At 42.1% G+C, this 23582-nt stretch overlaps 2 protein-coding genes across 9 annotated transcripts in view; one reads left to right on the forward strand and one right to left on the reverse strand.

The window, feature by feature from the left end:
- The window catches only part of PER3 (period circadian regulator 3), a 57152-nt gene extending 49316 nt beyond the window's left edge, over positions 1–7836 (forward strand). For 3 of the 8 annotated variants that reach the window (XM_019746756.3, XM_074334113.2, XM_088790098.1), the window contains 3 exons: positions 2936–3119; positions 3704–3854; positions 4806–7836. In XM_019746756.3, coding sequence (XP_019602315.3) covers positions 2936–3119; positions 3704–3854; positions 4806–5006 — 536 coding nt within the window. In that variant the 3' untranslated portion in view covers positions 5007–7836. The remainder of the gene's footprint in view (positions 1–2935; positions 3120–3703; positions 3855–4805) is intronic. The other 5 variants (XR_016018523.1, XR_016018524.1, XR_016018521.1 and 2 more) reach the window with 5 other exon arrangements.
- Positions 7837–8086: 250 nt separating this feature from the next.
- Positions 8087–22236, reverse strand: UTS2 (urotensin 2). Its single transcript, XM_019746762.3, has 4 exons — positions 21954–22236; positions 18405–18515; positions 11037–11080; positions 8087–9559 (listed from the first exon to the last, which is right to left on the reverse strand). The coding sequence occupies exons 1-4, from the start codon at positions 22054–22056 to the stop codon at positions 9440–9442; spliced, it is 378 nt and encodes a 125-aa protein (XP_019602321.2). The 5' UTR covers positions 22057–22236; the 3' UTR covers positions 8087–9439.
- Positions 22237–23582: the final 1346 nt, after the last annotated feature.

Genomic DNA, 23582 nt, shown 5'->3' on the forward strand with positions numbered 1-23582 from the left:
TTGATTAGTGTTTACATGGCATATTTTTCCATCTTTTTACTTTTAACTTATATGTGTTTTTATATTTAAAGTTGATTTTTGGTAACCACCATATAGTTGGGTATTGCTTTTTTTATCCACATGACAATCTCTGCCTTTTAATTGGAGTACTTAGACGATTTATTACACATTTAATGTAATTGTTGATATGGTAAAATTAAATCTTCCATCTTGCTACTTATTTTATGTTTGTCTCATCTGCTCTTCCTTTTTTTCTTCCTCCCCTCCTACTTTTTGGTTGTGTATTTTTAATGATTTTGTTTTTTCTCCATTGGCTTCTCAGCTATACCTGTTTTTTTAAGTCATTGCAGTAGGACTTATAGTGCACCTTTTATTTATCACAATTTGTTGTCACACAACAGCCTAGCCGATTGCCCCCCCCCCCCCCCCCCGTGTCTTTCCTTGAGGAAGGAAAAGTCTGTGAGACTGTGCCCTTTTGGGACTTTGCTTATCTCAGTGTTTTACACCTCATGTCTCTCTGTGTGTTCCCCAAAAGATGGTTTGCAGCCCATGATGAGTAAGATTTCCCACAGGGGAAACAACTTAAGCCAGGCGGAATCGAATGGGGACCCCCGATGAGCTGCCTTAGAAAGATCTGGGAAGGGGCCTTGCCCCCCCTTCCCCCTGCCTGGGAAAAGCCGCTGCTGACCCTGGCTTTCCCCTCTCACTTAATTGAGAGAAGAGTCTTTAGAGCAGGGGTGTCCAAACTGCGGCCCGCGGGCCAACTGCGGCCCATGATCCATTGTTAATTGGCCCACAGCAAATTCCAAAAATATATTTAGTTTACTTAAATAAACCAGGTGAGGCAATACATACTTCACCTCAAGTGAGTGGCCCAGCTGTTTGTGTATTTTACCGCACATGGCCCTTGGTAAAACACATTGAAAAAAGTTTGGACCCCCCTGCTTTAGAGCGATAAGATTAAGCTCTCTCTGCTCAGCTCTGTAAAACAATTTCGACATGTGATATATGTCCCTCAAGGGAGTCACATATCTCACCTCAAGGACTTTCTGCTTCAGCTGTTTAAAGATAAACATAATTGGTTTGGGTTGTTTCTATAACATGAGTCTCACAGACCGTGTCAAAAACAATAACACTCCCTTGTATACTTATCAATAAAAACCCCCAGTCAGCTTCATTCTGGGCTCCAGTCTTTCATGACTGTAAGTCCCCTGGCCTTCTGAGATTTAAACGGCATTAAGTGTCTGTTTGTTTCTTTCTTAAAACTTAATCCAAGCCGCCCCTTCTCGCACCCTCACTGCCCGTGTTGCGCTGGACGCGACAACAATTTACCTTCAAATATCATACCTATTGTATCCCCTTATTTCTAAGAACCTTAAAACAGAGTACTTCCATTTTCCCTTCTTGTTCTTTGTGCTGTTTTATCATACATTTTACTTCTACATGTATTATAAACTCATAATAAAATTGTTATTGTTTTTGCTTTAAATAGTCCATTACATTTTAAAGGGATTTTTTTAATGAGGAAAAATGTCTTTTATATTTACCCATAAACTTACTTTATTAAAAAATTAGAGAGATACTTTTGTTTGTTTTGTTTTGTTTTAATTGTTCCAAAGTTGATGGGAAGGATCTAGAAGGGTCAGATGCAACATAGGAAAGGAATGATCCGTAAGACTCCATGGCAGCCATAAAACGATGGTTTTCCTTTTGTAACAGGAAAAGTGAGGAGAGAGTGCAGATATGAGTAAGTTAATGTTTGGTTTCAGGATAATGAACTTCCTTTCTAAGGGCTTCTGCTTTTCCCTTATAAAATGGGAAAAAGTGAGGGAGGAGACAGAATGGGGAGTCGTCATTGCCGGGTACGCTGACTAGTACGCTGACCAGAGGACTAGAGCAGGCTTTCCAAGCTTTTTGATGACCCTTTTGGTGATGATGATTTTGTCGTAGAACAACGTACCTTGGTATATGTGACTTTCTCCAGGTCTTTGCTTTCTACGGTTTAGATAAGAACAGAATCGACCATTGGCTCTAGCGGAGTTGACGTTGTTTTTTTTTAAATTGGAGAAGGGGAACAGGACTTTATTGGAGAACAGTGTGTACTTCCAGGATTTTTTTCCAAGTCAAGTTGTTGTCCTTTCAATCTTAGTTGTGGAGGGTGCCATTCAGCTTCAAGTTGTCCTTTCAGTCTTAGTTGTGGAGGGTGCAGCTCAGCTCCAGGTCCAGTTGCCGTTGCTAGTTGCAGGGGGCGCAGCCCACCATCCCTTGCGGGAGTTGAACCGGCAACCTTGTGGTTGAGAGTACGCGCTCCAACCGACTGAGCCATCCGGGAGCTCAGCAGGAGCTCAACTCAAGGTGCCGTGTTTAATCTTAGTTGCAGGGGGCGCTGCCCACCATCCCTTGTGGGACTCGAGGAATTGAACTGGCAACCTTGTGGTTGAGAGCCCACTGGCCCATGTGGGAATCGAACCGGCAGCCTTCGGAGTTAGGAGCACGGAGCTCTAACTGCCTGAGCTACCGGGCCGGCCCCCGGAGTTGACATTTTGATAGTTGTGGGAAGTCGGAGGGAAAAGGAAGCCTCAGGTATCACAAAGAGTTATTGAATGACTAAGGCTCTGTTCCAAATTTGTAATTGAACAGTTGAACAAGCAAATGAGAAAGTGAAGCTGAGATGTCAGCAGTTTAGGAAATGGAGCTGAGATGGAGCCGTTCCGGGTGATGATAAGGCCTTGAGAGTACACATCTCAGGAGGACTGAGAAAGGGATTTTAGGGGATCAGGAAACTGGCAGGCCCAGGTGACCTGGGACGCTGGCTGGGCTGCGTGGTGAAGAAGACTGTCAGCTGGTTGCTGACGTCTTGAGGAATGAGTGCCAAATGGGCAGATCCATCCCTGACAGATATTGTCTAATTTCTATTGTTGTTGATTTTTGATAGGAAGCAGTGACAGCAGTATCTACTTTGCTAGTAGCGATTATTCTTCTGAAATCACCACAAATGGGCAGCAGTCTCAGGATGTACAGAAAAAAGAAGCATTTCCCAATTTAGCTGAAGAGTCCATCTGGAGAATGATAAAACAAACACCTGAGTGCATTCTAATGACATATCAGGTACCCGAGAGGTAAGAAAGCACTTTAGAAGACCCACTTTTATATGAGTTGTTTTAGTGGTTTAAGTGTGTCTTTTAATACAAAGTGATTTTTAAATGTTTTTTACATACCCTTAGAGAAACGTATTTTCAGATTCATTTATTTGAAGTCAAATAACGAATGATTTCCTAAACAGTGGTTACAGTGGTGGTGCCACACAGCTGCAGACCCAGACTAAACAAACACGTTACGCAGCATGAGACAAGAGAACAAAGACAGCAGTGCTTTCCAAGGTGGCAGACAAGTATAGGAACTTTTCTTTTTAGACTCTGGATTTTTGTTTTCCATTCTTAGAAGAAATAAGGGAAATCTGTTTCTTCTATATGTCTGATTAAAACACCCTACAGATGTTTTCCACCAAGAAAAAGAGGTCTAGCTTTACCAAGTTAACAAAGAAATAGTTCAGTTATTTTTAATGTGTACATCATATATGCGTATCAACGAGAGATATAAAGCATATTACAAAACAAAAAAGAATTGCTATTCTTAGATGACGTGAAAAGCACCCTGGGCCTTATTCAGGACTATAAGGCTTTGCTTATTTGTTTGTTTTTAGAGCTAAAGAAATTGTGCTGAAAGAAGACCTAGAGAAGCTGGAAAGCATGAGGTGGCAACAGCCCCAGTTTTCTCACCGACAAAGGGAGGAGCTGGCCAAGGTGCATCCTTGGATTCAGAGCCAGACTGTCCCTCAGGAGATAGACACCCAGGTAAGCGTGGCGATGGTCTCCATCGCATGTGTGGACACAGGCAGTGTTCTAGGCAGGTAACGTACGTTGCATGGTCCCACTGGAGATTTTACTCACAGTCACTTCTGCAGTAGGTGTTGTCATCCCTGCTTTACCAACAAACAACAAAGTAAGGTATACTGATAGGAAATAATTTGCAGATGGTCACACAGTTCATCAGATTTTGAGTACAGGTCTTTTTGACTGCCAAGTGTTTCTTTTCTTCCACCAGTTGGAATATTGTGGGGGCAATAAGGAATAAAGACACCTGCTGTGACGTGTGATTGACTGGGGAGGAGAGGTGGAAGAGATTTGCATTTCAAATAGGCATGCATGTTTGAAAAGAGTTACAACTCAAGATGTAAGACTCACACCAGAGGTCCTATTCATACATAGCAGGCATTTCTGTGGGACCCAAGTGGTCTTTGTGCTGTTGGGAGGTCTTCACACTGAGGTCATGTGTGAGCAGCCTGAACAGTGAAGTGGTCCCAGCTGTTGGTTCTGTAGTGATGGTCGTGACCGTCATGGGAGCTGATGTGTGAAGTTAAAAATTATAACAAGGGAATAAAGTGAGGTGTCCAAAAAAGTGTATGTTAAGACTTATGGGTAAACAAGTCATTGGCGTCCTCCCCACCCCCAGTGCCTGCTACTAAAGGACGGCTAGATATGGTCTCACCAAAAAGAGGAGGCAGACTGGTTACTATAAGCAAAGTGTTTATTTTTTAAATATTGTTTTTCTGGTCTTTGAGTAGAAGGATATATGAAGAATGAGCCCCCAAACAATTTAAACAAAAGCTTTTAAACAATTGCTGTCATTTATTTACCTTCAAATAATAAGGTATGAGCCATAATGAATATCCTTAGACATGGAGAGGTGGCGGGGATTAGACATAGTGGCTCGGCCAGCATTTTACTGACTTTAAAACTTTTCAGATGACATTACATCAAATAACCTGCCTGCTCTGGTTCCTTTTTGGAGGGCTGTGTCACTTGCAAAGAGAAAGACTCAGCTGGTGCAGCTGTAGAATCCCATGGTCAGGACCCAGCAGAAGACAGCAGTTGAATGACTCTGAACGTGCACCTGGGGACCTGCCGGACAGCTGCACCTCTTTGTGTATCTCTCTAAACCCCTGACTCTTAAATGACCATGACATTATCGTTGAATGTGAAGGTTTTTCCCTTCTTGATTTTTTTTAAGACACCATTTTTCTGAAGCAGACATTGTATATAGAATCTTTAACTTGTCCTTGTTCCTGACGTCTTAAGACGGTCCCTGAGCTCTTTTTGTAGTTTAGCTGTCTTCTCAAGGGACTGGATGGCTTCTAAAAAGGTATGTGTACAGCAAAACTTTATTTCAGGTGTCACCCAAAATGAATTCTAATTAGAAATATAGCTGGAAAGAGCCCCAAACCTTAGCTTCATTAATTTTATTCTGTTGTTACGTAAGTCATTTCCCCCATTCGAGTACGTGAAGAAATCCCACCTGCGGGCCACATACTTTTCATAATGGTTTCATAAAGTTAGTGTCTAGTCTTTGCACAGCTTGATGCTGCCCCTCCATACTGAAGATCAAACATTACAGTTTTCTTACAACACAACAAGAGTCACTTTACTATTTACCAGTATTAAAATAGACTGCCCATTGGTATCCTGGAAATACCTAGTTCTGAGGGTTGCATTTTGACCTTTATTCTTAGAGATGCCTTTCCTTTTGATTTTCCACATTCCACTGAAATCTTGGGTCTTAAAAATCAATCAGCTTACAAGGAGCTTATTCCTTGGAGAGTTTAAAGTAGCTTTTACATGTGTAATTTTAAAACAAAAGAGCTTCTAACTCAACCAGTGGTATTTCCCTTTTTAATGTTTTTGTTTTTAAAATAACGATTGTAAAAGGTTGCAAAAGTTTTGTAAAAATTAATATTGTTTTTATATGCGTCTATGTTTAAATGTGTTTAAACCAAAACTAACAGTTAACTCTTTCTTTCCAACCAATTTACACAAAAAGGTCTCCGTGCCTGCCAGAGGTCTGATTGGTACTGCCTTTGCTTTGCCCTTAAACAGGGGTAAGTGTTGGGGAGGAGGTGCACAGTGAGAAAGGGGTCTGCGGGAGCTCAGTAGCCCTGGCCAAGGGGGGACGCAGAGCCTGCCATTAATCAGTGTTGTCTACACCCACTGTAGTCGTGTCTTCTAAGAGTGGGTTATTTACTTGATTAGTTATCTCCCTGTTCTTTAGAGAAGTTGATGAGTCCTTCCCAGACTTGGAGTGACATGTGCAGTGCACACCCATGTAGATCAGAAAAAGCAAACAGAAAAAATGAAGGTTACAGTAACATTTTATCTTTATGTATAATAACATGCGACAAACTTACTTTTCTTTGTTGTTGTGTGTTGTTTGTTTTATTTTGTTTTAGGAAAACACTTCTTCCTCCTTTCAAGTTTTATAGCATTTTATAAAATGCATCCTGATAATTAGGAAAGTCGACTTTTTTATCCATGATGACTGCTGGGCCCTGATTCTCGATCCCCACAGCTTAGATTTTCTTTCGAAAGTAGTAGTTTCCTAGAAGGCAATTCTATCTTAAGGTATCAGAACCATTTTCAAATGCTGCCTATGATGTTTCTTGGAATTTTCTAGTATTAAGCAGTTCCTTGCAAATATTCCTGTTTTATGAATGGGAACTCTCACATTTTACTCCGTCTTGATTGTTAAATGATTTCTGAAGCCCTTGTGTTGGCCGAACTGTATGGCATTTTTGCCTTTGGTGAAAAAAAATCAAATTTAAAAAAGTTAATCATCCTGGAATATTGTCCGTCATTATAATCATTGTGATCTTCTGTAGTGATAAGATTTTTAATTTGTGTAAATCAAAAATGACATGAAGCTATCAGTGGATCATTCTGCATTCGTGTATGCGTGTTTGAAACCTTATGTTCTCTAATAATATATGCCCTTCTTTTCCATTCTTTCTGGATATTTATCTAAATGTGCTTACTTCTTGGCCTTAGTACACGTTTTATGGAGTGTACACTATACTAGGCTTGATTTGAAATCGGTGCTTGTTTTAAGCAGATTTCTAAAACCACCTATAATTCTCGGATCTGGACAAGTAGATGAGTTGATGCATTTCGAGCCTGGACCGCGACTCTCCCACTGTTGACTGTGAGGGGAGGGGGCTCAGCACTGCCGCCCACCGCCCCCCAAGGGGGCTTGACCCAGTTGTACATTTCGTTGTTGAAGTTTATTAACTTTTTGTACTAATGACTTTAGAAATTGGTAATAAGAAATGTATATTATAAGTTTCAATGTTTACATGTATGTTATTCAAAAGGCTGCATTTTCTTGGATAAGAGGTCAGGATTTATGAAAAACAATGCTGTGTGAATGGAATCATTCGGCAATTAAATGAAACTTCATGATGATTCATAAGGTAAATTTAATGCAAATTGAAATTTTGTTTCAACTGAATTTAAAATTAGCTGTGTGAATTTGCTTGTTTTTAATGGTTATTAATATTTTAATTGGGTATCTTTTTTAAGTAAAACAATAAATAAACTGTACATGTAAATCTTGAGAAATGTTCTTGCACTGTATCAGCAAACGTTTGCCCAGAGTATATATTTTATGTCATTTAGAAATGTTTGTTCAGATACACTGAAAGGTACTTGGATTAGTTTTCGTTTTCGCAGCACCACCTCGTGTCTGCATTGTCAGAAGGGTGTAAGCTCCTGTGCGGAAGACACGGTGTTTTCAGATTCATTGTCTTACTGAATTATCACTTGGTCAACACTGAAGAATTCATTGGGTCCTGAACACATGTGTATTATTTTTAATACTAATTTTAATGCCTAATTTATAAAATTCAGTTGCCCAAATTGTTCTTTCAGATTCTGTAGTAAGCCTGTGTTTCATAAAGTCTGTGTCACTGGCAGCAACCAAATGTGAAAATTAAAATCTGAAACAAGATCCTGAAACCGCCGACTTTTGCAGTGGTGCACCCCTTAATCAGCTGCAGCTCTCTGTGACAAAACAGTGATAACAGTACCCAGAAGGAAAAAGCTAGGTGTACGCTAAACGCTAGTAAGAACTGTCTGAGTGCTTTCCATGCATTCCCTCATGGAATGCTCACAGTCACCTCTGAAATAAGCACTGTTACTGCCCTCGTTTTATAGAGGAGGACACTGAGGAGGACAAGTCACGTAACCTGGCGGGGACTCCCAACTATTGCGTTGGAAGAGGGGACTGGAACCCCGGAATCTGAGTCCAGAGCCCCATTTGTGAGAATATTAGCCTAACACCACTGAAATGAGGGAGTGATTTTAGAATTATGTGCAATGGCATTCCACTGTAAACTCTTTCTGGTATCATAAATATCAAATCGTTTCATGGTTCCAGAGTTCTGTTTAGCAAACTAGCATCAGTTTAATTTCAATAGAGATACCAGTGACCCCCCCCATTACAGCTATACGTAATGTCAGCATGTCTCTGAGATGACGCAGCCATCCTTCGAGTTTCAAACATCTTCTGCTATCAATTTGTTCTTGGTGTGTTCAGTAAGGAAAGTAAAACCCGTGCTCTGAGGGAGGTTTCTGATGGCTGCTGACAAGATCAGTAGCAAGTGTGGGTGGCGGTTTGTGCGTATCTGACACATCCTTCCCTCCGGGTGGGGTGGCCGTGTGTCAGAACGGCAGAGCCAAGCAGAGAAGCTCGAGTTTCTCACGAGGAATTTCGCTCTCCCGTGGGCCTGGTTCTGTGTTGCACCGAGCGCTCGGGAGCTCACGGTGCGTATCCTGTATTGTCGAAGCTGCGTTTGTGTAGATGTCTTAACAGAATGGAAGGTGGTATGGACAACACGTAAATGGTTTTCAAAAATTAACAAACCAAGCCATTCCTTCCATTCCACAGCCTTAAGTCCCACCCGAGCGTTCTTCTCTGTAGCACACAGATTATGAAGGCATTTTTCTAGTATAAGAGAACTGGTTCAAACAAGTTCTGTGTTAAGAGACAGAAGTTTTCAAGTGTTCAGGACTGGGGTCCACCCAGGGAGGAGCACGGGACCGTCCTTCGCCATCTGACACCGAAGAGAATTCAGCCCGTTCCCAACCCTCATGCTTAGGCGGCCTGCACTTCAGAGAGGTTTCCAAACTAAGATGCTGACTTTTTTTTTTAAGTAATAACTTACGTTGTCATTTGTAAGGGTTGAGAGGACACTGTAGCTAAGATAATGTGCTTTTTTTAAATGATTTGTGGTTTGACTATTTTATCTAAATTTTATTTTATGACTTTTTCTTAGCATTTGCTTCTGTTCATTTATTAGCTTTACTTTCAAATTCTCAGAATTATTTAAGGATAAATTGATGGAAACGAGAATTACAGATTTTTAGCATATGTTTATAAGTAAAATAGCCACTTGTGGTATTTGCAAAACATAGGATTTATTTTCCAAATAATAATGAACAGGGTAAAATTTGCCTAGTATTTCTTCTATACTGTTTTCAAATCAAGCATTTTGATTTTTAATTTCCTAAAATGGTTGTTTTTGAGTTGACTAATAGATGTTCATTTTACTTCAGACACAGTATTTCCAGAAACATTCAGAGAGAGGTTCATGTTTCTTATATTGTCTTCTGATTTTGGCCAAAGGACGACTCAGTAAAATGTTGGGATCTTGTCCAGAGAAAACCTGAAACTAAAACAGATAAACAAAACAGCAGATTGGTTATCAATGAATTAAGAGTCCTACAGGAGAAAGAGCCGTTAGCACGTAGGACCTTTCCTCTGGTTCTGTGGGACGTCCCTGCAAGGAGAGCCCGCGAGGTGGCTGTCAGGGTGCTGTGCCAGCCCCTGGCCCACCAGTCTGCTCAGCCCTGCCCTAAGCCCTCACCGACCTGTTCCTATGTAAGTAGGTTGTCGGTAACGTGTTCTGTACATTTATTGTCCTCTGTGTAAAATAGACCTTTTATTTGTCTTCAGATTAACTTCTTTAAGCGTGGACCCTGGGTTTGGGGGTTATTTTTAATTCTAGTATTACATGAGCAAATCCTATTAATCACCTTTACGATTTGAGTTTTGAACCATAATCCTTCACTTCAGACTATAACCATGTGAATGCTAATGCTGACTTAGTCACACGGGGAAGCCACGCTGTCCCCTTCTGGGTGGCTTGTCCTCTGTGGGTCCTCACGTGGTATATGCCATCTCCAGGACTGACTTTTTCCAGAGTATATTTTTACAAGGATATTAATGGGTACTCCACCAAAATGTTTGGGAAATGCCTGGTTGAAATTTAAAAAGCTTATCTCATGATCTCCTGGAGGCTTTAACTGCAAATGTGCACCAGGAATCGCCAGGAGAGGGAGGGGCTAGGACAGCACGGCCTGGACTGGCGCGTGGCCTGGTGTATGGTGTACCCAGGAAACCCTTTAGGGAACACTAATTCAGAGTTTGGGGGGTTGGTAATGATCAAATACAGATTCTTCTTTTAGCATTTGAGATCCTGCATTAATTGTACATCATTTCTAACCATTTGATGTCACTTGTCATTCCCTATCAGCAGTCTCCTCTACACCCCACATAATGTCGTATTTCCTCTCCGCTGGGCACTGTGTGCTCCATCTATCACAGTGTTTGGGGCACGCCATCCTTCCACTCAGATGTCACATTGCCGGGCTTTGCACACTTCAGTGGGCATACGGATCACCTGGGGAGCCTCTTAAGCTGCAGATTTTGATTGGTTGCGGGGAGTGGGGTCAGATTCAGCATTTCTCACAAGTTTCCAGGTGACACCAGCGCTGCTGGTCCACAGACCACATGTGAAGATGATAAATGAGACAACACATGCAGATGACAAACTTGAGAGCACGGCACTTACATATATATATATATATATATATATATATATACACACACACACACACACACACACGCACAAAATATATAATTTATCCAAGACAGGTACTGGGTAAGTTCTTGTATGCACATTTTCTATGAATCAAAATTTGGAAGAAAAGATTTTTTTAAAAATTTGGAAAAATTAATGCTTTGAAATAGCACTGTTATTTTAAGGTGTGATTCCTACCAAAAACACTGGTCTACGGTAGTTCATGAATTTAGGATTCTCTAAAGTTACCTTTTCTAACCTAACGCTCATAAATAGAGTCGCTTACCTTCCTCATACTTCCTCTTGGGTTAACAACGTTGGTACTGGGATCTGGAAAAACAATGTTTTGAAACCTTTTGTCATCAGATCTGTTCTCTTTTATGCTTATTTAAAACACACAGAATATTACTAAATCATGTCTAGTTTCTGATCTTTTTTTCACATTGCAGCATTATGTACTTGAAGGCAGATAGTCAGGCACCCTTGTTTTTTCTTACCTATGGAATTACAAAGGGCACTGCATTTTCCTCAACAAGTTAGTTCAGTAGTTAACCAAAAATATTTTATAAAAATGAACTTTCTATTAAACAATGTCTATTAAAAGGTTCCATTTTTTAAAGATTTTTATTAAAATATAGCTAACATACAATATTAGTTTCAGGTGTACACCATAGTTCAACCTTAATAGACCTAAAGAAGTGATCACCATGGTAAGTCCAGCAACCATCTGTCACAATATTACTGACTCTATTCCGCATGCTGTACATTACATTCCCATTATTTGTTTTATACCTGGAAATTTGGACCATTTATTGCCCTTCACTTTTTCCTCCCTTTTTAATTTTTCAGTTACAGTTGACATTCAACATTATATTAATTTCAGATGTACAGCATAGTGGTTAGACATTTGTATAATTTAAGAAGTGATCCCTCTGACTAGTCTAGTACCCACCTGGCACCATACATAGTTATTACTGTATTATTGACTGTTCTCTATGCTTCGCTTTACATCCTGATGGATATTTTGTAACTACCAATTTGTACTTCTTAATCCCTTCCCCTTTTTTACCCAGCCCCCAACACCTTCTCATCTAATACCCAAAAAAAATCGAGTACCCACCTGACACCACACATAGTTACTACAATATTATTGAATATAATCCTTATGTGATACCCTATCTCCCCATGACTACTATGTTAAAACAAATTGTACTTAATCCCTTCCCCTTTTTCACCCATTCCTTTAATCCCCCTCTCACCTGGCAACCATCAAAATATTCTCTGTATCTATGAATTTGTTTCTGTTTTGTCTTGTTCTTTAGATTCCACATACAAGTGAAATTACACTGCATCTGTCTTTCTCTGTCTGACGTACTCCACTCAGCCCAGTACCCTCTAGGTCTATCCATGCCACTGCAGATGGCAAGAACACATTCCCTTCCCTGGCCGAGCAATATTCCATTGTATATATGTACCACCTCCTCTTTATCCATTCATCTATCGATGGACACCCAGGCTGCGTCCACATCTTGGCCATTGTAAACAATGTTGCAATGAATATATGGATGCACACATCCCCTCGAAGTAGCGTTTGCGTTTCTTTGAATGAATACTTGGAAGTGAGATTACTGGGTCCTTCTTTGTCTCTTGTTTGTAGCCTTTGTTTTAAAGTCTATTTTGTCTGGTATAAGTATTGTTACCCCAGATTTTTTTTTTTTTTAAAGATTTTATTGGGGAAGGGCAACAGGATTTTATTGGGGAACAGTGTGTACTTCCAGGACTTTTTTTTCCAAGTCAAGTTGTTGTCCTTTCAATCTTAGTTGTGGAGGGTGCCGTTCAGCTTCAAGTTGTTGTCTTTTCAGTCTTAGATGTGGAGGGCGTAGCCCAGCTCAAGGTTCAGTTGCCGTTGCTAGTTGCAGGGGGTGCAGCCCACCATCCCTTGTGGGAGTCGAGTAATCAGACTAGCAACCTTGTGGTTGAGAGCCTGCACTCCAACCAACTGAGCCATCCGGGAGCTCAGCAACAGCTCAGCTCAAGGTGCTGTGTTCAATCTTAGTTGCAGGGGGCGGAGCCCACCATCCCTTGTGGGACTCGAGGAATTGAACCAGCAACCTTGTAGTTGAGATCCCACTGGCCCATGTGGGAATTGAACCGGCAGCCTTCGGAGTTAGGAGCATTGAGCTCCAACTGCCTGAGGCACTGGGCCGGCCCCATACCCCAGCTTTTCTTGGTTTCCATTTTTATGAAATAACCTTTTTCATACCTTTACTTTGTGTGTGTCTTTCAATCTGAATCAAGTCTCTTGTAGGCAGCATATGTAAGGGTTTTGTTTTCTTACCCACCATGCTGTGTTTTTGATTGGAGCATTTAACCACTTACATTGAAAGTAATTGTTGGTAGATTTGTAATTAATGCCATTTTATTAATATTTTTATCCCCCCCCCAACCCCCAATCTTAAAGAAGTTCCTCTAGAATTTCTTACAATACTAGTTTGGTGTGTTGATGAATTCCTTTAGTTTTTTTCTTGTCTGGGAAGCTCTTTATCTCTCCTTCAATTTTAAATGATTAGCTTTACTGAGTAGAGTAATCTTGCTTGTAGGTCCTTGCTTTTCATTGGTTTGATATTCTGTGCCCATCCCTTCTGACCTATAAAGTTTCTGTTGAGAGATCAGCTGATTATCTTATAGGAGCTCCCTGGTAGGTAACTAACTGCTTTTCTCTTGCTGCTTTTAGGAATCTCTCTTTGTCTTTAACCTGTGCCATTTTCATTATGATGTGTCTTGGTGTGGGCCTGTTTGGGTTCATCTCTTTTGGGACTCTCTGTGTTTTCTGGGCTTGTATGTCTATTTCTTTCACCAGATTAGGAAAGTTTTCAGTCACTATTTTTTCAAATAAGTTTCCAATCCCTTGCTTTCTCTCTTCCCTTCTTGTACCCCTGTGATGCAAATGTTGGTACACTTGATGTTATCCCAAAGGTCTCTTAAATTATCCTGTTTTTGGATTTTTTTTTTTCTTTTTGCTGTTCCAATTGGGTGTTTTTTACCACCTTTTCCAAATCGCTGATTGGATCCTCTGCTTCATCTAGTCTGCTTGTGATTCCTTCTAGTGCATTCTCCATTTCAGCTATTCTTCATTTCTGACTGGTGGTTTTTTGTGGTTTCTATGTCCTCTTTTTATGCTTCCTATCTCTCTGTTGAAGTTCTCACTAAGTTCCTTGAACATCCTTATAACCATTGTTTTGAACGCTGTATGTGGTAGGTTGCTTGCCTCCATTTCATTTAGTTCTTTTTTTGGAGTTTTCTCCTGTTCTTTCATTAGGGACATATTTCTTTGTTTACTCATTCTGGTTGCCTCTTTGTGTTTGTTTCTATGTATTAGGTAGATCTGTTATGTCTCCCAGTCTTGGCTGGGTGGCCTTATGTAGTAGGTGTCCTGTGGGGCTTGGCACATTCTCCCTGGTCACTTGCTCTGGGTGCTCCAGGAGTGTACCTTGTGTGGGTTATGTGTGCCCTTCTCTTATAGTTGAGCCTTGATTGCTGTTGGCACATCAGTGGGTGGTACTAACTCTCAGGCTGACTGGCTGTGGGGTTTGGCCACATCCACAGCTTACAGGCTACTGGGTGGGAGGCTTACCCCACAGAGCAGGATTCACCCTGGTGGGTTCTGGTGCCTGTTGAGACCACCCTTTGGGTGTGCCACTTGTGGAGCTTATTGGGTGGTGCTCTGCTGTGGCGTGAAGCCAACCTCCAAGTACGTTTGTTCAGGGGCCACTTCAGAGGGGCTCCAGTGCAGGCCCAGGTCAGCCACTGCCTGTGACTAGCCAGGGAGTACCTGGCAGGAGTTACAAAGTGATCCATGGTTGGTCACTGCCTGTGCTGTACCTGGAAGCACGTGGGAGTGGCCACTCTGTGAAATGAGGATGGCTGCCACCAGTACCAGGTCTAGGGGTAGCTCCACAAAAAGCCAGGATACTCCGAGGCCGGCTGTCACCTGCTGGCTCCGTAAAGTTCATCAGCTAATAAAGCCTCCTACAGTAGGCAAGTTGGGTGAGGCAGGGTCTCAGTGAGACAGCAGGGCAGAGCAGCAGAGCTCACCAAGCCAATCAGATTCAGGTTTGGCCTTTGGGGGCGGGCTCAACACAGGAAACATGGCGCCTGCCTGCCGGCTGCACGGAGGAGGGCTCCACACAGGGAGAATGGGGACTGTCCTCCAGTCCTCGCTGCGAAGTTACACACCTCAGTCTACACCTCATATGTCTCCAACGCCCTCCGAGTCACCGTCCCTCCGCTGGAACCCAAGGTGAGTGCTTGCGCGGATTGTTTAAGAGGACGTCTGGGTTTCTCACTGCCTTCCATCCCATCCGGAACTGTCAGAAGTTGTTTTTCACAGTCAGAAGTTGTGAGGTCTCCACTTCCTAGCACCAGGACTCTGGGCTGGGAGCCTGGTGTGAGGCTGGGTCCCTTGCTCCTCCAGTGGGAACTCTGTGGCCGAGATGTCTCTCCCAGTTTTCATCTGCCACACGTGGGTGTGGGACCAGCCCCTTTAGCGTCTCTGCCGCTCCTACCAGTCTCGACATGGCTTCTTTATACCCTTCGTTATAAAACTTCTGTTCAGCTAGACTTCAGTTGGTCCGCTAGGTTGATTGTTCTATAATTTAGTTGTAATTTTGATGTGTTCACGAGATGAGGTAAGTACAGCATTTATCTACTCCACCAGCTTGGATCTCCAAAAAGCCTCCATTTTTCCCCCAAAAAATATCCTGAGCATTTGTACCAATGCTTAGAGGAATAGTCATGGAGAAAATACAGGCATGCCTTGTTTTATTGCACTTCACAGACGTTGCATTTTTTACAAATTGAAGATTTGTGGTAACCCTGCTTTAAGCAAGGCTATTAGCATTGTTTTTCCAACAACATTTACTCACTTCATGTCTCTGGGTCACATTTTGGTAATTCTCACAATACTTCAAACTTTTTCATTATTATATTTGTTATGGTATTCTGTGGTCAGTGATCTTTGATGTTACTACTGTAATTGTTTTGGGGAACCTGAATCACACCCATATAAATGGGGACTTCCATATTGTGTGTGTTCTGACTGCTCCACCCACTAGACATTCCCTTGTCTCTGTCTTTCTTCTTGGCCTTCCCTGTTCCCTGAGACACAACAGTATTAAAATTAGGCCAATGAGTAACCATGCAATGGTCTCTAGGTGTTTAAGTGAAAGAAAGAGTTGTGCGTCTCCTACTTTAAATCAAAAGCTAGAAATGGTTAAGCTAGGTGAGGAAGGTGTGTTGAAAGCTGAGCTAGGCTGAACGCTAGGCCTCTTGCTCCAGTTAGCCAAGTGGTGAATGCAAAGGGAAAGTTCTTGAAGGAAATTAAAAGCGCTACTCCAGTGAACGCAGGAATGATCAGAAAGTGAAACAGCCTTATTGCTGACACGGAGAAAGTTTAGTGGTCTGCATAGAAGATAAGATCAGCCACAACATTCCCTTAAGCCAAAGCCTGATCCAGGGCAAGGCCATAACTTTTCAGTTCTGGGAAGGCTGAGAGAGGGGAGGACGCTGCAGAGGAAAAGTGGAAGCTAGCAGAGGATGGTTCATGAGGTTTAAGAAGCAGTATCCGTAACAAAGTGCAAGGTGAAGCAGAGCAGCAAGTGCTGGTGGAGAAGCTGCGGCATGTTACCCAGAAGGTTTAGCTAAAATACTTAGTGCAGGAGGCTCCACTAAACGACAGATGTCAGTGTAGGTGAAGCCTTATCCTGGAAGCAGATGCCGTCCAGGCCGGTCACAGCTACTGGAGAGGAGACGTCAGTGCCTGGGCTCAGAGCTGCAAAGGACCAGCTGACTCTTGTTACGGCTCCTGCACTGGTGACCTGAAGCTGAAGCCAGTGTTCGTTTACCATTCTGAGACTCCCAGGGCCCTTAAGAATTGTGCTGCATCTACTCTGCTTGTGCTCTATGGATGGAGCAGCAAAGCCTGGATGACAGCACATCTGTTTACAACATGTTTTACTGGATATTTTAAGCCCACTGTTGGGACCTACTGCTCAGAAAGAAAGATTCCTTTTAAAAATATTACTGCTCATTGACAGTGCCCCTGATGGAGCAGCCAAGTGCTCTGATGGAGACGGACAACGAGATTAGTGTTGTTTTCATGTCAGCATCCATTGTACTGCTCATGGATCAGGGAGCCATTTTGACTTTCCAGTCTTATTATTTAAGAAATACATTTTGTAAGGCTATAGCTGTCATAGATAGTGATTCCTATGGTGGATCTGAGCAAAGTCAATTGAAAACCTTCTGGAAAGGATTCACCATTCTAGATGCCTTTGAGAACATTTGTGATTCATGGGAAAAGGTCAAAATATCAGCATTAACAGTTTAGAAGAAGTTGATTCCAATCCCAGTGGAAGCCTTTGAAGGGTTTAAGACCTCATGGAGGAAGTAACTGCAGGTGTGGTGGAAATAGCAAGAGAACCAGAATTAGAACAGGAGTCAGATGTGACTGAATTGCTTGCAATCTCATGATGAAACTTTAACAGATGAGTTGCTTTTTAATGGATGAGCAAGGAAAGTGGTTTCTTGAGATGGAATCTACTCCTGGTGAAGATGCCGTGAATATTGTTGAAATGACAGCAAAGGACTTAGAATATTACAGAAACTTAGTTGGTAAAGCGGCAGCAGGGTTTGAGAGAATTGACTCCTATTTTCAAATTTCTGTTGTGGGTAAAATGCTATCAACAGCATCGCATGCTACAGAGAAATTGTTCATGAAAGGAAGTCTATTGATGAGGTACATTTCATGGTTGTCTTATTTTAAGAAATTGCCACAGCCACCTCAGCCTTCAGCAACCACTGCCCTGATCGTCAGCAGCCATCAACATTGAGGCAAGGCCCCCACCAATAAAAAGATTATGACTCTCTGAAGTTTCAAAGGATGTTAGCATTTTTTAGCAATAAATTATTTTTTAGTGAAAGTGTGTACATTGTTTGTTTTAGACATAATACTATTGCACACTTAGTAGAATACATACAGTGTAAACATAACTTTTATATGCACCGGGAAACCAAAAAATTCATTTTATGGTGTGACTCACTTCATTGCAGTGGTCTGGAACAGAATTCGCAATATCTCCGAGGTGTGCCTGTAGTAAAAGCTGACACTTTTTCTTTTATCATTCTGTGTGTGGCTGTGCTGAACATTTTATTTTTCTCATTGATTCTTGACCCTAACCCTACGAGGTGGGTATTTTTATCATTTGTGTTCACTGATTCAGAAACTGAAGTGCAGAAAGAGTAGGTAATTTGCTTAAGATTTTAGTAAGTGGGAAACCAGCATTTAAGATTACACTTATTGGAAACTGGGATAATACCCTCCTTCCTGCCCAAATAAAGGTCCGTACAGAGAAGGAATACGCTGAGGTACCAAGTAGAGCATTATGTTTGTGGGGAGATGCTGAAAAAAGAAAACAGAAGATTGCAGAGGGAGTCCTTATGCCAGGAAGGGAGATTGTTGGGTAATCCGTTTACTTCTTTTATATAGCTCATCTTTATGTTCCAAAATAGGGCTTTACCTCGTCTAATAGATGCAAATAGAGTCAGTTCAATAGCAACCAAGTCAGACAACGTGTAACCACAAGAATCCTTTTACCTGCTTTCCTGAGGCCATCAGCTCCCTTTGCACCTAACATCTCCCACAGTCTCTGCAGAAGGAACTCTCTCTCCAGTTCATCCAAGACTGATCGCGCGTCTTCGTCAGGTGCTGCACAGAGTAATTGATGATAGATATTAGTAACTCGGTACATTCTTCAGTTAGTTACTCTGTTTTCTATTGTCTTTTGGGGGACACCAAGGACAGGAAGATCATACTAGAAAGACTTCAAATGCTAAGTCTGTGATTTGTCATTCGTGGTATCGTAACAGAGAAATAGAAATGCTAGTCTGATTTGCACACACAGGACAGGAAATAAAAAGGAGTAGATCAAATTCTGACTCTTTACTGCCTGGGTGACATGCTGAGCTGCTCTGCTGCCTTGAATAAGGGAATAGATTTGAGCCCCAGGATCAGTTACAAACGTTTCCACGTGAGAAGTGGTTCTTCCTCTCTTCTCTTTATACTGCTGCCCATTGCCTTTTGCTTTTAGATATTTGGGTGGTAAAATTGGAGAGGAAAAACAAGGAGCAGTTTTCCAAAAGACAAGCTTATGTTCTTCCTGTGAAGCAAATAAGATGGCACCACGTCTTACACTTCTGGGATTCAAGATTTAGATACAATTATTGTTAGAAAACAGTCAGCTTTGAAATAGTCTTTAAAGAACTTGATAATAACCTTTCCAATGTGAAATGTGGTCAGCTTAAAGTACATAAGATGTATAATACGTGTGCGTAAGATGTGTATGGAAAATGCCTGTAAGGTGTATGGAAAGTGTGTGAGGTGTAGGGACCGTGCGTGTGAGATACGGGGAGAGTGAGTGTGAGGTGTGGGGAGTGAGTGTGAGGTGTGGGGAGAGGGCGTGTGAAGTGTGGGGAGAGTGAGTGTGAGATGTGGGGAGTGAGTGTGAGATGTGGGGAGAGTGAGTGTGAGGTGTGGGGAGTGAGTGTGAGGTGTGGGGAGAGTGAGTGTGAGGTGTGGGGAGTGAGTGTGAGGTGTGGGGAGTGAGTGTGAGATGTGGGGAGTGAGTGTGAGGTGTGGGGAGTGAGTGTGAGGTGTGGGGAGAGGGCGTGTGAAGTGTGGGGAGAGTGAGTGTGAGATGTGGGGAGTGAGTGTGAGATGTGGGGAGAGTGAGTGAGGTGTGGGGAGAGTGAGTGAGGTGTGGGGAGTGAGTGTGAGGTGTGGGGAGAGGGCGTGTGAAGTGTGGGGAGAGTGAGTGTGAGATGTGGGGAGTGAGTGTGAGATGTGGGGAGAGTGAGTGTGAGGTGTGGGGAGTGAGTGTGAGGTGTGGGGAGTGAGTGTGAGATGTGGGGAGAGTGAGTGTGAGGTGTGGGGAGTGAGTGTGAGGTGTGGGGAGTGAGTGTGAGGTGTGGGGAGAGGGCGTGTGAAGTGTGGAGAGAGTGAGTGTGAGATGTGGGGAGTGAGTGTGAGATGTGGGGAGAGTGAGTGTGAGGTGTGGGGAGGGCGTGTGAGATGTGGGGAGTGAGTGTGAGGTGGGGAGAGTGAGTGTGAGGTGTGGGGAGAGTGAGTGTGAGGTGTGGGGAGAGTGAGTGTGAGTTGGGAAGTGAGTGTGAGGTGTGGGGAGAGGGCGTGTGAAGTGTGGAGAGAGTGAGTGTGAGGTGTGGGGAGGGCGTGTGAGATGTGGGGAGTGAGTGTGAGGTGGGGAGAGTGAGTGTGAGGTGTGGGGAGAGTGAGTGTGAGGTGTGGGGAGAGTGAGTGTGAGGTGTGGGGAGAGTGTGAGGTGTGGGGAGAGTGAGTGTGAGGTGTGGGGAGTGTGAGGTGTGGGGAGTGAGTGAGGTGTGGGGAGAGTGAGTGAGGTGTGAGGAGAGTGAGTGTGAGGTGTGGGGAGTGTGAGGTGTGGGGAGTGAGTGAGGTGTGGGGCGAGTGAGTGAGGTGTGGGGAGAGTGAGTGTGAGTTGGGAAGTGAGTGTGAGGTGTGGGGAGAGTGAGTGCGAGGTGTGGGGTGTGAGTGTGAGGTGTGGGGAGTGAGTGTGAGGTGTGGGGAGAGTGAGTGTGAGGTGTGGGGAGAGTGAGTGTGAGGTACAGGGAGAGTGAGTTTGAGATGTGGGGAGTGTGAGGTGTGGGGAGAGTGAGTGTGAGTTGTGGGGAGAGTGCGTGAGGTGTGGGGAGAGTGCGTGTGAGGTGTGGGGAGACTGCGTGTGAGTGTGGTAGTGGACCTTGTCACCAGGGCACGTGTCTCGGCCAGGTGCTGCTATATTGAGATTGGAGGCCCCAGGGGTCAGACTATACCAGCGTGCTCACGGCTTACAAAATACTTACCTCTAGCCTTGATTGGAAGACAATGAACAAACCATTAATAAAGGCATCTGAGCACATTCACAGTATTTCTGAAGAATATTAATGAAAATCCATGAGATTTGGCCACATATTTATGGCATGAAGTATCATTTACGGGGAAACAAATAAATGAGAAAAAAATTCAGCCAAAAACTCGAAGATAGGCTGCTACCTGTTTAGAATGTGAATGAGATGGTATATTCATTCCATCTAAGTTTTTAAAAATCATAATAATGATATGCAAATTGTTGAAGATGACAGTAATATCTGAATATTCATTCTTGATTTCATCTTGTGCTTTTCACCAGTTCTTTTTTAAATAGCAGAGACTGGATAAAGTTAATGCCTGGCTTTGACCGTTGAAATGACCACCATTTATAAGCTTATTGACCCTAGAAGGTGATTGACAGCGCATGAATGACTAACAGTCAGTGCTCAGTAGTAAGCAGGAAACTGCTGGGGAGAAACTTGAGAGATGAGAAATTATAAAATCAATAGCTTAAAGAGTTTTTATTCTTTATTTAAAGAAAAATGTCTGAAAGTACCCAAATTAAAGACAAGATAAAATCCAGCTAAAATGTTAATGGACCCTAATTCCTAAGCATCAACCTTTTTATTTCTTTAAATTAAGAGGTAATATCAAAATATGTATCTGTTTGATATTTTTTTTAAAATTCAACTTAGATTTGAGCCAAATGAAGTATAAATCAAAAGGGGAGGATGAAAATACTTGGAAATCTATGACATTCCTAGCTCCAGCTTGTCACTTTAAATTTTTAATAAACATTTTTGTTTCATATAATACATGTCAGATGGTTACTTTCTAACTTAAAATAATAAGGGGTAAAATTAAAATATTTTATTAATCTACCATTGGAACAACCAAATTCTACATTCAACCAGTTCATTTAAAATAAAAACTAAAGTTATAATGTTTTAATTTTAGTGCACTTTTTAAAATTGAAAAAAAAAAAAGCTGACCAATACCAAAAAATTGAATTATAGAAGTGATGTGAACTAAGCAATGCTACCGCCCTTCTACTCTTACATTTTAGGAAGAAAAAACAAAAGCTGTATCCATTACTGAACCTGAAATGTGCTGTAAGGATCCTTGATAACCTTTTCAGAGCTTGGACTATTAATTTAACAAGTCTCCTATAGATAAGAATTCCCATTCTTACTTCTAACATAGCATTGAAGACTTGCTTGAAGACTCTTTCATGACTAACTTAAGGGAGAAAATCCATCTTACCTGAGAACTGCAGGGGCTCGTGCCTGGCTTCAAGGACCGGGAGGGAGAAGAGAGGATTGAAGCATCCTATGAAAAGCAGCCAGCAGGAGGCCAGCTTGTACATGATTGGCAAGAGGTACAAGCCTTCCTTCTGTTGTCCAGAACTTCCAGTGTGCTCCTTCCCATTCTGTGATCAGTGACTATATATATTTTCCTATGACCTCATCCCACCCCCTCAAAAAAAACCCCATCAAATATATTTATTGGCTATCAAGGCTAAAAGGCAATCACTTTGCATTGATGTAATTTTTCAGGGTAACAACTCATAGACAATAAATTTACGTCTTGTTGCCTGGTGTGTAACGTAGGTATTATATAAAGAACAGTTGAGTTTAGAAACCTGGCAAAAGGAGTGACTTAGAGCAATAAATCCTGAATTAAAGAAAGGGTCGGACGTGACCTGGAGTGGCCAAGGCAGAGACATGGATTTACGAGTCCTAGCCAGAAGTGACGCAGAGCTTGACACAAAATGTATTGGTTTCCTTTTTTTAATCTTTCACGAGTGACTAGATGCATTGGCATGTAGTGTTGGGGGCTGCCATGTTCGAAGAATGACAACGTGCAGATCACACCTTAAAACCACTTATTTACTTTAATATAGTAAAGATACATTAAAACATACAGCAAACGTGCAGGCTCAAGGCAAGTTCCACACATATACGTGGCCTCAGGGGAAACATGAGTTTTCAGAGAAGGGCAAGGACTTTCCTTCCAGTTGGCTATTATTCATCCAGGAGAAGTGAAGAACAAGTCTGAAAAGCTTACTGATCAGTATTTCTAGAATCTCACTACTGTCTAGCACCGCCCTGAGCCAGCCTGCTTTGTTTGCAGTAGACGCCTCACGAATGTCTTCCGAGCTGCCTTCTGCACCACCAGCCCCATCTCAACACGGCACACAGATGCTCTTAGCACATAAGTCAGATCATGTCAGTTCTTTGCGCAAAACCCTGTTTTGCCTGAACATAAAAATTAAAACTACAGAATTTCTGTTTAAAAAAAATAAACATGAACACCTTCACAACCTTGGAGTAGGCAAATGTTTCTTAGACTGGACACAAACCATAGAAGAAAACAATGGATAAGTTGGACTTCATCAACATTAGAAATATCTGCTCTTTAAAAGATATTGTTAAAATTAAAAAAAAAAAAAAAAAAAAAAAAAACAGCCACTACTGAAAGAAATCATAAATCACATGCCTAACAAAAGACTTCTCCAGGATATTTTTTAAAAAACTGCAACTCAGTAAGCCAACAACCCAATGAAAAGAATGAGCAAAAGGTTTGAACAGATACTTCACAAGAGGAGATATACAAGTAGCAACTAAGGACATGAAAAAATACCACCATTTTCATCAGAGAAATGCTAATTAAAGTCACAGTGATGTGCCACTACACACCCGCCCAGGGCTGCCATGGCCAACACGGTGACACCAGGTGTTGGCGAGCTGCAGCCTGGACCTCTCATACAGTGGGTGGGGACATCACACAGGACGGCCTCTCTGGAAAATTTTGGAATTTTCTTATAAAGGTAAACCTACACTAAACTGTGCAGCCCAGAAATCCTTCCCTCAGCTATAAACCCAAGTGAGA

This window comes from Rhinolophus sinicus, chromosome 14 (assembly GCF_057876585.1).
Source record: "Rhinolophus sinicus isolate RSI-liver-muscle chromosome 14, RSI-T2T, whole genome shotgun sequence".
NCBI lineage: Eukaryota > Metazoa > Chordata > Mammalia > Chiroptera > Rhinolophidae > Rhinolophus > Rhinolophus sinicus.